Below are 14,303 nucleotides of genomic sequence, written 5' to 3'. Positions count from 1 at the left end.
TGAGTCATTTCCCGTTTCTTGTCTGATTTTATTCTACACAGGAAATGATAGGATCGTTTGGAAATAACTGCAGTGAAAGATCAAAAAGGAAACTTGATTGAGAACACTGCATAATTGCCTGTGCTAGACAAAAAAAAAAAAAAAAATATCCAATGACTTTACAACCCATCGCTATAAGATTTCTCTGGAAAACACACACTGTGGTTTCCCTAAAAGGATATCCATTACAACACTGAGTACAGCTTTTATTTGTTGTAGCTGCATCTCTTTTAAAGCAGCAGATCTTCTCCTGAGGCTGCTGGGCTTTTATTCCGTAGGTAATTCTTTTGGCACACGTACTCGCTGAGCTACAGCCATTTCAGTGGAAGCAAATCAATTCCGCTGAAGCAAGTCATTTCACTGACTCGTCTCAAAGTGTTCATTTGCAAAAGGAGATAATGCTGTAGTTAAGCTCTTGGAACACTGTGGTTCTTGTTATTTAGGCAAATCTGGCCATTACAATTTACAGTGTCCTATTCCAAAAGAACAGGCTTTTATTGCTGGAGCTAAAGGAAAACTTTTTAGACATTAGCTGCACTCAGCTTAGAGTCAGGATCACATCCAGCTTTGGGCTGTGGTGTGTCTGCAGTGAACTTTTTTTTTTTTTTTTTTTTTTTTTTGTTAAGACATTGGTCTACAACAGGACAGTAAATCTGTGCTGAAAGTTTGGCTGCTATCTACTTTCAGCTTATGAATTCCCTGTTGACCTCCTGTTCCCTGAGCAGATGCACTGCAGAGCAAGTGACCCCTGGTATGCTCCTGCCACAGCCACACACACCAAACCATGGCAGCCCAAAAAACTCTGTTCTTCTAAGGGAATGCAAAATAGAAGTAATGATCTCTTTTATGCATAAGAATTTCTAAACAAAACAAAGTTACAGCAAAAGAAACCTTGAAGTCTATGCTGAGTTCATCTCTCCTCACATTTTAACACATAAAGCACGTGCAAATAATGCCATAAATTTGTATGTGCAGCTTCAATACCTTAAACTTTTACTTATTGAAGAACAATGCATCACCCTATCAAAATAAACTCCAACAGAATATAAGTATTGATTTTCTTGTGTGTTAGAGTGTAGTTGGATAAATTAAAAGCTCTCTGCCATGGAGCTCAGAATACAAAGCAGATGGATTAAAGTGATGTGGCACCATAGGTAAGAAAAGGCCATAAAGGAGTTACAACTAAGATTGTAATGCAGGGTTTTGTGACAGTTGTCGCTGCAGATGGCACTTGTTGCTTGCATGAATCATCACCAAACTCCCTGAAATCCATTTCTACCATTGCCCAGAAGTGCTGGTACCCTCAGCAGAGGTGCTGCTCCTCAGCAGAGCCTGCCCAGGGCAAACCCTGTCCTGAGGCTGGGACAGTGCATCATCATCTCAACCACTCAGAAATGAGACTTCAGAAAACACAAACATATTTCTTTTAAGCTAGTCTAAAACCTTCTAAGATTCATTATTCAAGTTTACACAAGAATTACTTCATCAAAGTCTCATTAAAATCGATTTTACCAATTAAGAAGTGCTAACCACCTATTGATCTAATTACCTAATATAAACCCTCCACCCTAACGTAGTAATGCTGAAAAGGTGAGACCTGTCACACACTCTACCTTTGTATTGACAGTTTTGTCACCAATTTCATCATACTTGGAATTTTAACCCACCTTATAAATGACAAGAATAATTTCCAAATATTTCCATCCATGTCAAGAAAAGTAATTTTTGTAATATGGCTACTTAAAAGCAATATGGAAAGCAATTATCCCACATCACCAGAGCCAAAATACCAGCTGAAAGTGTAAAGGAATTTTCCCAGTGCACTAATTTTAACTTCACTGTGTACTAATAAGCTAAAATACAAGTATTACTAAAAATATTACACTGCTGTGCCTCTCTGGGCAATCAGTTTGCTCCCAATACAAATTTAAAATGCAAATATATTTTAATGTATTATAACATATATTTTGAAAAAGCACAGTCAGGCTAAAGGAAGGTTTATTTGATTAATTGAACCAGCTCATTTGATTAATGGCCACATTCTGCATCAACGTATTTGCTTATGTATTTTTTCACATGTAAGTTAGAACACATGACAAAGCTGACTGTGAAGCCAACTCACTATTGTTAACTGAAGTCTTTCAGAATGCTCAGTTTCTAGCTTGCTTCTTTCTTTATAGCCAGCATAATTAACTCTTGGTGGCTACAGTAGAAACAAAACCCTGTATACACACATCTCTGTTAGGGCTGTGGTCAGACTAGGCATGGCACACAACGTTTTCTGATTTTGATTGCTGATTTTAAAGCAGTCAGACTCACGTTGCTAATTCAAATTACATGCATCAACTTACAAATACCTACACGAAAGTGTTGCTGATTTAACACAACTAACGACTTAACCAAGCACTGCATTTACACTTTTTTGAAATCCCAAATTAATTTTGAATATGAGGATCAAAACACCTTAACTTGCGCTCTTTAATCAGCCGTTTTACGTTAGAAATGCAGGGACGTTGACACCAAGTCGCTTTGAGCAATAGGAAACACATGCCATGGTGCACTCGTTAAGTAACTCTGCATAATGAGTTCCATCTATATAAGTGACTCACCTCATCACTTATCACAGGTTCTTCTCTACGACCGTGGAAGAGGTATTCATATGCTTTATAGTGTTTAAATAAGCTGAAAAACAGGATAATATAGACTATCACAGCTGTAAGTTTTTGGAAGGTAACAATATTACAAGTTTTGTCAAACTAAGAGCTACCCTCTAGCACAGTAACATTCCAAATTCTAAAAAGAAACGGTTGTTTAAATTCAGATACAAGAAGCAGCATATTTAGTTTGCAGGATTTATTATCAGATGGCTGTAGAAAACACAATGAGATACTTAAAAATACATCCACTTCGTCCTTATGAAATTGAACTCGGAGAAGACAAAGTTCTACTCTGAAAAAAGCAATTCCTGAAACACTTATCACCAGGATACTTATGCCTTCATTATCAGCAATAGCAGACAAAAAGGAAACAAAGCCAAATCAGCTTTTCAGATTCTGGGATGGGCTGCCGTTACAGGGAGAAAGTTTGATGTTGGAACACCAAAACAATAAAGAATACACATATTTATTCTCTCAAGGTCACTTTGTAAAACCAGTGTAGTATTTCCTCAAAGAAAAACTAAAAACTAGATTAACACACAGCAGTTTTGTGTACTACAACAAAAGTAACTTTAAATAAACTTTGTCAATGGACTAAAATGTTTGTCTTCCTTAACACAAGTATGGCTTTCCATTTCACATGTTTTAAATAATTTTCTTTGTTTCCTTTTCTAATGATCAATGATACAGCATTTGTTTAACAAAAAGTTTTGTTTGTCACAGTCCATCTGTTACAATTAGCTCTTCTCTTACAATCATGACACAGAACTCCTGGCTTCTGTCATGTCATTTTGACATATGATTTAAAACACTGCTCCATGATTTCATAGCCAAGTCCAGGTTGAAGAATGATTCCAAGAATTTATCGCTGTCCTGCCTGCTGCATCCGTGAAAGGCACAGCAATATTTGGAGGGAACATCTGTAACTGGTTCCTTTCTGCCTAGGGACAGGACACAGGTTTTTTCCTTGGGACACCCATCAGCTGGGCCAGCAATACCTTTGGCTTGGTACTGACAAGGCCCATGTGAGAAGTCTGGCTGCCATCAGCTGGAGGCTGCCTTCCCCCAAGCACACAGGCAAATAATTCGGTTCTTACAGTACTTGCAATTTCATTTAAGTACGCTTTTATTGCAGCACTTCACCAAAGAATTCCTGCCATGTTTCAGTGGAGACACAGAAATTACGCTTTAAAAGAGTTCAGGACTTAACCTGGGAATGACTCACACTGATTTATGTAAATGTATGTCCCCTTTCATACACACCTGTCATTTGGTAAAATTCTAACAGGGTTTATTTGAAGACAGAAAATACTTTATGAACATCACAGACACACAGGAAATAAGACATATATCCTTCCAACTGGAGTGGCAGAAATTAATATTTCAAATTTGTTCTCTTATCCTAGAGCTTTGGAAATAAGCCAGATTTACAGCACCTAAAACTCAGAACTTTTCCTTCCCCTTCCTCCCCAAATGTGCTATGATATTCTCTAGGGACTATGTTACAGGTACATATAATTTAAAATATATATCCAAAAATATAAGTAAATTATTTTTGGCATTTCTGAATTTTGTGTCTTTATTTTCAAACAGATCTCTGTTTAACCTGGCAACACTAATCCTGTATGAAGGAAAAGATTCCTCCATTTAGTGCTCTTAAAATCAAATTATATAAATTAGACATCAGCATTTATTTAGAAAAAGTAGTGTCATTTTCTTTCCTCTATCAGGCATTATACAAAATGCACCTTTTTGTTTCTATTTGTTGTGAACAATTTAAAAATTCCACACCAGCATTTCTAGCAATTACACAGAAATAATTTTACTTGTGTAAGCAATATTATTAAGAATAGGCTCTCTGATGATGTCATATGAGAATCTGAAGGTAATTAACAATGACATATTTCCCCAGCTCCACTGCTTCCTGAAAAGAAAATGTCAAGAGCCATGCTGATGTGTGTTTGCCCAAGGAGACAAGATAAAAAGATGATAACTGTCACCTTCCACCAAACCTGAAGGTGTCATTTTAGCTGCTGCACAGTTTGTGCCAATATGGTTAAGCATTTGTCCCTGTTTCCATTATACATCCCGTGGGTTTACAGCTCAGCAGTAAAAATGTGATCTGAACTACAACATGTCATACTGTCTTGAGTAGAAAAAAATATATAGGCTTATAATTTATAATTAAACAAGAAAAAGTGTATTGAACTAATACATTAATTTGAACTGTAATAAAATTATACCTATTTCTGAGTTCATAAAGTTTAAAGTACACCCATTTAAGTGTGCCAGTTCCATTCTTACTTAGAAAAAAAAAATTCCAGTGACTGAAACAATGGATTGCATAAACTGGACACATATGAGACATTTCAGTGTATGCAGGTACATCCATGACGTTGCCACAGCACACATTTGTAATAAATTGAGCAGTTTGGACATACAAGCATGTATTTGGTGGCCAAAATACCATTCTGCTGCAAAAGTTTTGCAGCTTGATTGTATTCCTGCCCTGCTAATACTTTGGTGGAAGTAGGATGGAGCACCTAATCTCTTGGATGAAATTCTTTTGACTGTGAAGGAATTACTTCATGGACAAGATATCTCTCGATGGATAATTTACACAAGAGCTATAGACAAGCTATTTGGAAAGAACATTTGTTCCATATAAACACATAAAAGACAGACAGGAAGACAGAAGTAAAAGGACTTGAGACATCTTAAATGCCAAGTTTCCTTTTAGTTTAGGGCTAGTACTTGGCAGGACATTAGTTTGCCTTGACTACAGAAATTTGAGATTTAAAGAGATGTTCCCATTTCTTATGGGATGAACCTTAAGTGTTTTATATTTTCCATGAAAAAGAAAGAAAAGAAAAAAATCAGAGAGCAGGAGAAAGAGACATATTTTATAGCCCAATCGTAAGAGAAATTGCCTGCAATGGGTTTAAATCCCCATGTGAATCCAAGTACTGTAAACTGGAAGGCTAATACCTACCCTAGAATTTTGCCTTTCTTCAAGAGAAAATACTTTTCCGCATTCAGGAAAACACTAAAAAAGTCCCTCTTTGCTGTGTTAAACTTTTCCTAAAGAACAATCAGAAATTTCCCAACGAATCTACATATGGATGGTGATCTTACTCAGTTTTTACGCCCATCTGCCACAAACTCCCCACCCTCCATCACCCCCTTTGGGGTCAGAAAATGGGCTGAAGAACTACAGCTGCAGTACAGTGGATGAGCACATACTACAGGAGTAACTTATTAATTTTCCACCTCCTTGCCCCTGACATTCATGGATGGTTAAACAGCTGGAGAACCGTTCTGTCCATCATGTACTGTGAACAGGGGTGTGCCAGCACAGCCACTGCCTTCACCACAGCATTCCAGTGAAAGAAGGTGTGTACACATTACTGTACAGTCAAAACTTGATACAGGGGCATTACTGGTGCCATCAGACTCCGTATTTTTCTCAAATAAATAACAAATTTACTGCTGTTTGCATCTCTTCCTGTGTGTCTGTTTAAAAGGTGAGGCCTGTCACAAAACCTTTTCATGTACATACTGGATTTTTGCTGATTTTGAAGTGCAGCATTTCTTATGACTCCTATATGATCAGAACCTTAATTCTGTAAGTACAAAACTTAAAATCACTTTAGTCCACTATAACTGTCAAGGCCAGACAAATACTTAGAGTAACAGACTCTAGATAAGATCTAAATAAGATGAGTAATATCTAAAATTTTATTCAGATGGAATTTAAAAGTAGCTTTTAAAGGCAAAACAAGAACATTGCCCATACACAACTCTTTTTTCTTTTATCACTTGAAACAAAATCCAAAAGGAGTATTTTCAGCATAATCTTACATTTTGACAAACTTCCAGTCTAGATTTATTTTCTAGGCTTTGACATCTGTGGCCAGATCTTTACTCCTCTTTGCATATTCTCTCTTCTTTTTCATGATTTAAAGTTTGGTGTTTGCAGTATGTTGGCACAATAATAAGGTAGCCAGTAAAATAACAGCACAATACTAGTAATAATAGTAGTACTAGCGTAATAACAATAATAATAAAAAATTGTTGATGTTGTTGTTCCTGTTGTTACTGTTATTTCATCAGTCATTTCCCCACTATATTAGATTACTGAAATAAGAACAGATTCTGTAGAAATAAATACCTGGTAACCAAGTAATCAATGATTGCTTTGGCTTGCTCAATGCTGAATGAACTCAGGTCAAATAGTGATTTTTCTTTGGACTCAGTTTCTCCTATTGCAGTCATTGCTTTTTCAAGTTCTTTTAAATTATCTCCCAAGGTCATATGTTTGCCTGCAAAGTAATCCCAAAGAACAAAAACCATGTATAAACATGACAAGGTGGCATGGGGCTTTTTGGCCCATTTTAATTATAAGACTTCTTGAAGTTTTAGTTATGACCCACCACTTAAAAACTTAAAAACCAACAGCAGTCAAATGCCTTTATTGCCATTATTCTCATCAATAAAGAGTCCATTAAAGTTCCACCACAAAACCACCACTCTGCCTCCACAATGGAAGGATCACAATAAAGGGTGTTCAAGATATTACCTCTTATCTATGCTGAGAGAACCACAGGCAGAATAATACGCAAATTTGAGAGGCAGAGTATGTTCTTCTTTAAAATAGCCTACTGCTTATGAATTGTAAAAGGTTATTCTTCTGACCGTGCCCCGTGCAACATAAGGCATAAATACAGGAACAGATATTAAAAAGGGTGAAGAACATTTCAAAGTGCTTACAGTCATAAAAGATGAAACATGAATATGCATAAGATGCTGCATGATCATCAAACTTAGAGACATTTTTGCATCCTTCCAAACCAGATCATTACTTTACATTTTTACCCTGGAAATCAAAACCAAATGCCAAAACAGGCTGGAATTAGAATTTAAATTCTCATTGATAACTGTACTGACGAGGAGGACAATGTGAAATATATTAGTGCTTGCTGAACCTATGAAAAGAAAGGATTCATCTTTCTGATTTGCACACAGTGTCTGCCATCACTAGAACCACGGGAAGTTAAAAATAAAAGCTTCAAATAGAATTTATTTTTTTCCTTTTATGCCTAAAAAAAAATCTACAGAAAAAAATGGGGAAATATCCACCAGTGGTGAAAGAGATTTATTTTCCTCATTGTTTTATGTCTCTACTGATACACTCCTTGGGTTTTATTTGTACAGAAAACAAATTAAAATACTTAGAGGACTTCTGTTCTTTTATAGTTTTGCCCTTCAGTGGTACAGTAATCAAAGGCTTGAAAATTTTACCTCACTTTTCAGTAAGAGAGGCAACACAATATAAATAACCATATGGGAAGAGCCAAGAAACACACACAAGAGAATGCAGAGGAAATAGAAGCCATAGGAAATAAGGAAAAGCAACAGAACCAGGAATATCACCCTTTGTAGGGAAGTGAAGGCACGTAACAGGATCACTCAGGCTCTGAGTCTGTTGCCAACTCATCCAAATTTTTCATCTTTCCTCTGGAACCTGATTTTCTATCCCAACCACCTGTCTCCCTACGACTCATGCGGCACTTCTCTGAGGTAAGGAGCACTTTACTCTCAATGGATAGAAGAGAATCAAATCATGTACCTCATTCTGATTCCCTATCTAGCAAGGCCTCCACTTTTCCTTGCTGCTGTACCAGCCCTAAATGCACTACCCTCCTTTCCACTACCCTCCTTCCCTAAATCCATTCTTCCTGCTCAGTGATACTCTTGCTATTATGGCCAAGTAAGCTTAATTCTCCAGGCTGACTGGGCCCAGTGCAGGGAAAAGAAAAGAAAGGGCCATTAATATAGAAGACATTAGAATTTTGCTTTTAGTTAAAATGTCTGGTAATTACAAGAAAATTCATCTCAGCCCTGGGCTGTGAAGCAAATAAAAGAACTTTCCTGCAAGCATTTAAAAACTACATTTTCTTTCTCTAAAAACCACATATATCTCAGCCAAATCTAAATGGATTTTCCCAGAACAAAAAGCAAATTCACAGCATTCACTTGCCAAATCTTTATCTTTACCTCAAAGCACCGGGGCATTAGACTTGTTAAAAACAAAACAAAACAAACAAAAAACAAACCAAAAAACAAAACAAAAGACATAAAATAGGTTCTTTTTCTCACAGCTCTGTCTGCAAGCCCACTAAACTGGTTCAGTTGCAATTTTATATATAAAAATTCATCAAAAGCAGACCGGGCCATGGAACATTTCAGCTTTAACAGTTAAAAGTTTGGCACAGCTTAATGCAAGATGACATTCCTGAAAAACATCAGTCAGCTCTAATAACTGGTTGTGCTACCAGCCTGTCGTGTACACATGCATTACACGGGCTCATAAAACTAATTTCTGACGGGTTTCCATTCTGCTCCATTGTTATAGTAATATAGTTAGCATATGTTAAGATACTGTCTCACTGGAGACAGGAAGGACAACTGGAATTCCAATAATCATAAAGCACGTACGTATTCTGTCAAATTTCCAAGCCAGAAAGGCCCTTGAACTAAATTACAGTGAAAGAGTATAATAACTATTACGAGCTTGATTTTAAATATTTGCCTTCACTTTTGAATGAAACTGCTGAGTCCTTTCACTCTTCCTCTGGGATGGACTTTTCTCAACATAATCACCTTCAAAGTGAATGTTAAGCAAGCATTAGAATCTCTGACAAAGAAGGTTTTAGAGGACAGTGCTACCATTTATTTCTGGCTGTTTCATTCCCACTAGACCAAGCTTCATGCTTTGTGGCAAATTTCCTCATAGCCACAGGAGCTACGGCCCTTTCATTGTCATTTTTCATCTTCAGCAGCAATGCCAGTTTACTTCCCTCACCAGTCCTTAGTTAACATACATTCTGTGCCAAAAGTGCAGCATTTGCCATATAGAAAGCTGAGAGTTGACCTCCAAGGATGAAAAAAATATAATTCACCTGCTGTAATGCTACAGAATGTACTGAATATCTTGAACAGCAGAGAAATGTGCCCAAGGCTACAGTGAGTCAGTCACTGAGAAATCTGGAATTGGAATTTAGGAGCTCTTTGCTCTCATTCTACTGTAATTATTATTTATTTTACCATAGCAAAGAAAAGGTCTCTTCAGGACCTGGCCCATTTGTACCACATACTGTACAAACAAAGAACGAAGAATATTCTAGCCAAAAGACTTGAAATCTGTCAGTAAGAATTATTTTCAGGCACAAGGTCTAACATACCAACATTCGAGAGGAAAATGCATCATTTCACAATTACTTGTAATTAAGTATCACTTTATGAAAATGACTGGGAAACATTCTTGCCTTCCACTTCAGATATTTATTTTACAATTCTTAATTATACTTACTGCTGAGGTTCTCCAAGGCAAAATTTAATAGATCCATGAATCCTGAGAGCTGGATAAGACTGAATTTCATTTCTTTAGCCCACCAAAATCCTGCAGTATAATAATCTAGTAAAATAGCTTCTTTGAAAGATGTCTTTAGTTGTGTAAGATTCAGAAATTCTTCCATCTTCCTAAAAAAAAATTGCAGAGTAGAAGAATGAAATTAAAAAATAAACTACAGATTCCAAAGTCTTACTTAGTCTGCATACAATTATATCTATGTTACCTATAACATTAGTTGCTATATTATTCATATGTGTAAATGTACATAATTTCTTGAATTCAGCTACCTCAATTCCTAGGTAACATTTATGATCAGAGGACATATCAAAAAGTAAGCAATTACCTGCAGGTTTCCACAGACACTATTGAAGTGTTAAGATATGACTAACAGAAGAACAAAAAATTAGAGCATTGCAAAACCAAAGAGAAATACGTTGAAAATTTCAGAGGAAAAAAAAGAATGTTTCATCAGGAATTGGTTTGTGGCTGAAATGACACAACTAGTCTCCACTTCCCACTATCACACTTTCACTCCAATTTAGATAGCTTTACAGTAGTAATAAGATCTTTTTGTTTCCATTTCAAGATTATTTTTCATGGGATCTCTGACAAAAAAGTACATTTGAAAATTAATGTAAATAATATAATATATAATTACTGAAAGTAGCTAAAATATTTAGAAGTTTAAATTGCACTTCCGTAATGGTGAAAACATTTTAAAAGAGCCTTATCCTGCTTTACTGGCACAGGATGAAATTTTTTTCACTTAGTTTAACTTGCAAAATTTATGAAAAAATACACTCCCTTGTAGGAGGCCATACTGTTGCTGACACATTTATGTCTACTCTGTCCAAACACAGAATTAGTTACGTCTTTTATAATAACTCTGCGCTTTTTTCCACATGGAGAGAGAGGAATGGGGCTAGGGCTTGGTTTCAATTCTTCCAGTATAACTTCAGCCATGTCTCAGGCAGTTAGGTTTTACATTAAAGCAATCCTTGGCTTCTTAACTACAGCTGAGGACACAGGTGCCAGTGACCACAGTTTCTAGTCTCCCGTAAAAAAAGCATGGTCTTCCCAAGCCCTGCTCCCTCCTCATTCCTTCCAAAGCAGGACATTATTCCCAGATCCACTGATAGCAGCCATTAGATTTTCAGGGGGTTCATCAACACAGTACAGGTACACTGTCAAACGAGATGAGTTTCTTTCTTTAATTAAAGCCTCAACAGCTAACAGAGTAAAGCATGTAATCCAACCAGTTTTGTTTAAAACATGTATTCCTTTGTTCTGCATGACAAATTTGTACGGCTGCACACATGCAAGTCGGTTAAAAACACTTAACTGTGTCCTGAAATAGAAGTGGAACACGGCCAGCTGAACTTTCCAGGGTTTGAAACAGTCCATATCCTCTCTCTCTGAAGCTTCTGCCAACTCTGTGTTTTCATAATCAGAGCTTCTCAGGGATTTAGATTTTCTCTGATTTTGCTTACAATGCTCATCTTTTCAATATTCCGTAAGGCATGTCACTGACAACAGTATGATGGGGCAGTTAGATTTCCTAGTTACCTTCCCTGCTTTTTCTTTCTTCATAGGGCTCAAGTCTTACAAAGATGGACAGCAGTACAAAACTCCCTGACAGATGGGAATGCTGCACATCAAAACTCTCACATTGAATCAGATCTATTCTGATTTTCTAACCTTAGCTGTGGCCCTCAAACTGCTCTTGTAAATACACACAATGCACTGTGGTAAACAAAATTTTAATGCTTTTGCTGAACTGCTTAGTGTGCATAAAATATCCTGTATCTATGCTCCTTCCAGTCAGATGCAGTATATAGTACACATTCCCTTTATACAGTGAGTATATAAAAATACATGTGATCAGCTGAGACTAAAAGAACATAGGATCTTTCAGTGCTTTTCTTTTTAATCACAATGAGAAAGTTGCACAAAGGATTGTGTCATTAAGCACATTTTAATATCCATGAGTCGTACATGTCAGTCTCCTCTAAATATAAAGAGGCCTATTGTGCAAGAGAAAACAGAAAAGGAAAGAATTTTTGTATTATTCCTTGATGGTAATGAATTTTCTTTCCAGTTTTCTTAAAAAAAAAATCCCAGAAAGACCTTTGCTCCCTAGAATAGTGACAAATAGGAAGAACAGAGTATGTTTCAGGAATATTTTAATCTCTATTAAATGGTTACCTATTCAGAGGAACAAAGCTGGATTTTATACCTCCCCCACCTCTTCCTTCCCAAACTAGACCAGCAGCCCAGCCCTTTGGTTTTCAATTGCCTAAGAACCTGCTAGCAGACACAACTGCCCCTAAATAATTCTTGCACTTCTGAAAAATATAAATCTGGAGTCTCGGGTTGAACTCCTGGCCTCCTAAATTTAGCTGCTATTAAACACTAATTTCAAGGGAGAATGTTGGTAGAGGAAAGACAAAGACAGCCTGACATCAGAAGTTTTTGGCTGCCTCCTATTTCCCCAGTGCACCATAATGGCAACCTACTAATGCCTTCTTAAGCTTTCCACCCCTCGCTGAACTTTTAAGACCTTTTTGATTTTTTTTGGTAACTCATGTTACAGTATAGAATCTTGAATGTTTTAGCAAAAAAAGTTACCCAGTGAAACTTACAAAAAAATCAGCTCAGTATCAGTCTGTTCTTATTTACATCTTAGTATTTTGTTGACAGTGTATTTAAAGTTATTGTATACTCAGAAACCACAACAAGGTGAAATATAAGTGGAAAAAAAGGAATCTAAACAAAATCAAGAGATACAGGAGAAACAGTAAACTAGACTGGATCTGAGATCAAAAGTATTTCTTCCATCTTTTGTGAAAAATATTAAATATCAGTGATTTAACTGAACAATTAAACACTAATGACATGACCATCACAAAAGAAATCTAACAAACAGTCTGCAATTTTTTTTCGCTATTATATGGGTTCCAGCACTGTTGTCACTGCTACTTACTTTTCAACTCCTTCCAGATTTTCTTCTGACAAGGCAGTAATTTGGGAAAGAGAAAGAAATGTCTTATTTGCAATCTTTTCTCCACCTATGTCATCCTGATCTTGGTCTTCAGCCTCATCTCGGCCTTCCGCCTGCATGCACGTATATAGGAATGTAACTTTAAAAATGTTTATTTTATTATGTCAGTAACTGAGCTAAATAACATTTTTATATTGAGGAGGTAGGCAAGGGATTCATTCAACAAGTGCCAAAAATGCAAGACAACTGTAATTATATGGCAGTAGCACAATATCTTAACACATTCTCACTAGAGAAAAGCTGGGGAGATTCATGGAACACAGTATTTTTATCATTTTTATCATAAATTCATATGGGAACACACTGACATATTATCTGTTGCAAAAGATTAAATTAACTTGCAAGTAAAAACAACACAGATTTAAAGGTGCAAAAGAATCCATGAATCTAAATTTGACCAACATGATACTGCATTGCACAATAATTAAATTTTAAAATTAACATTCTCCTAAACTTATTATGAGAATACACACATATTACTGTGTTATTTTCTCTCCACCATGTACTTGATTGCATTTTCAAATTTACTGTCTACACACTCTCCTTCCCCTAGCCAAATAAAATCCAAGATGTTTGTTGCAACAGAATGATACACAAGGATCTGACAGGATCTGGCACTACTGTTCCTAGGAAGGATGTACATGTTTTAGGAGATAAATAACTAAGCATGAACTAACAGTGCAACAGTCTTAGAAAAAATAGAAACATTTGATGATATTTTATTTTGTGTTGTCATTGACAAAAAAGGAAATTTCAGTAAGAAATCTATGAAATGCAAAATCCCAGTATAAAAACATCCCCTTGAAGTGTTTCACAATAGAATATGTAGAGGACAAAGTGAGGTGTGAGATGAGGCAGCCCCTTCAGAGAGGTGCAAGGTAGGGGAACAAGGGAAAATGGTCATGGGGTAGTGCTCCAGGTGAAGGGGATCCACAGTGGCCATCATAAGGAAAAATATTTCACTATGAAAACATTAAAGCATTAGAATAGATAACCCAGAAAGTCAGAGGAATCTCTATCCTTGCAGATTTTCAAGACCAAACTGGACAAAGCCCTGCTGGGCACTGGGTGCTGGCAGCTGAACCAGTCCCAAAATGCCTGCCTGTGGGGAGTCTGCCTGGCCGGACCACAC

At 36.6% G+C, this 14,303-nt stretch overlaps 1 protein-coding gene across 1 annotated transcript in view; it reads right to left on the bottom strand.

Moving 5' to 3' along the window:
• The window catches only part of CABCOCO1 (ciliary associated calcium binding coiled-coil 1), a 43,989-nt gene extending 30,759 nt beyond the window's left edge, over window positions 1–13,230 (bottom strand). The window contains exons 1-4 of the mRNA XM_066324241.1: window positions 13,094–13,230; window positions 10,069–10,238; window positions 6,868–7,018; window positions 2,649–2,721 (exon numbers count right to left, since the gene is read on the bottom strand). Of these exons, the coding sequence (XP_066180338.1) occupies window positions 2,649–2,721; window positions 6,868–7,018; window positions 10,069–10,238; window positions 13,094–13,230 (531 nt within the window). The remainder of the gene's footprint in view (window positions 1–2,648; window positions 2,722–6,867; window positions 7,019–10,068; window positions 10,239–13,093) is intronic.
• Window positions 13,231–14,303: the final 1,073 nt, after the last annotated feature.

The sequence above is a fragment of the Sylvia atricapilla genome, chromosome 8, assembly GCF_009819655.1.
Source record: "Sylvia atricapilla isolate bSylAtr1 chromosome 8, bSylAtr1.pri, whole genome shotgun sequence".
Taxonomy (NCBI): domain Eukaryota; kingdom Metazoa; phylum Chordata; class Aves; order Passeriformes; family Sylviidae; genus Sylvia; species Sylvia atricapilla.
Note: the sequence above shows the minus strand (reverse complement) of the source record. Positions and strands in the feature narration are given on the sequence as shown.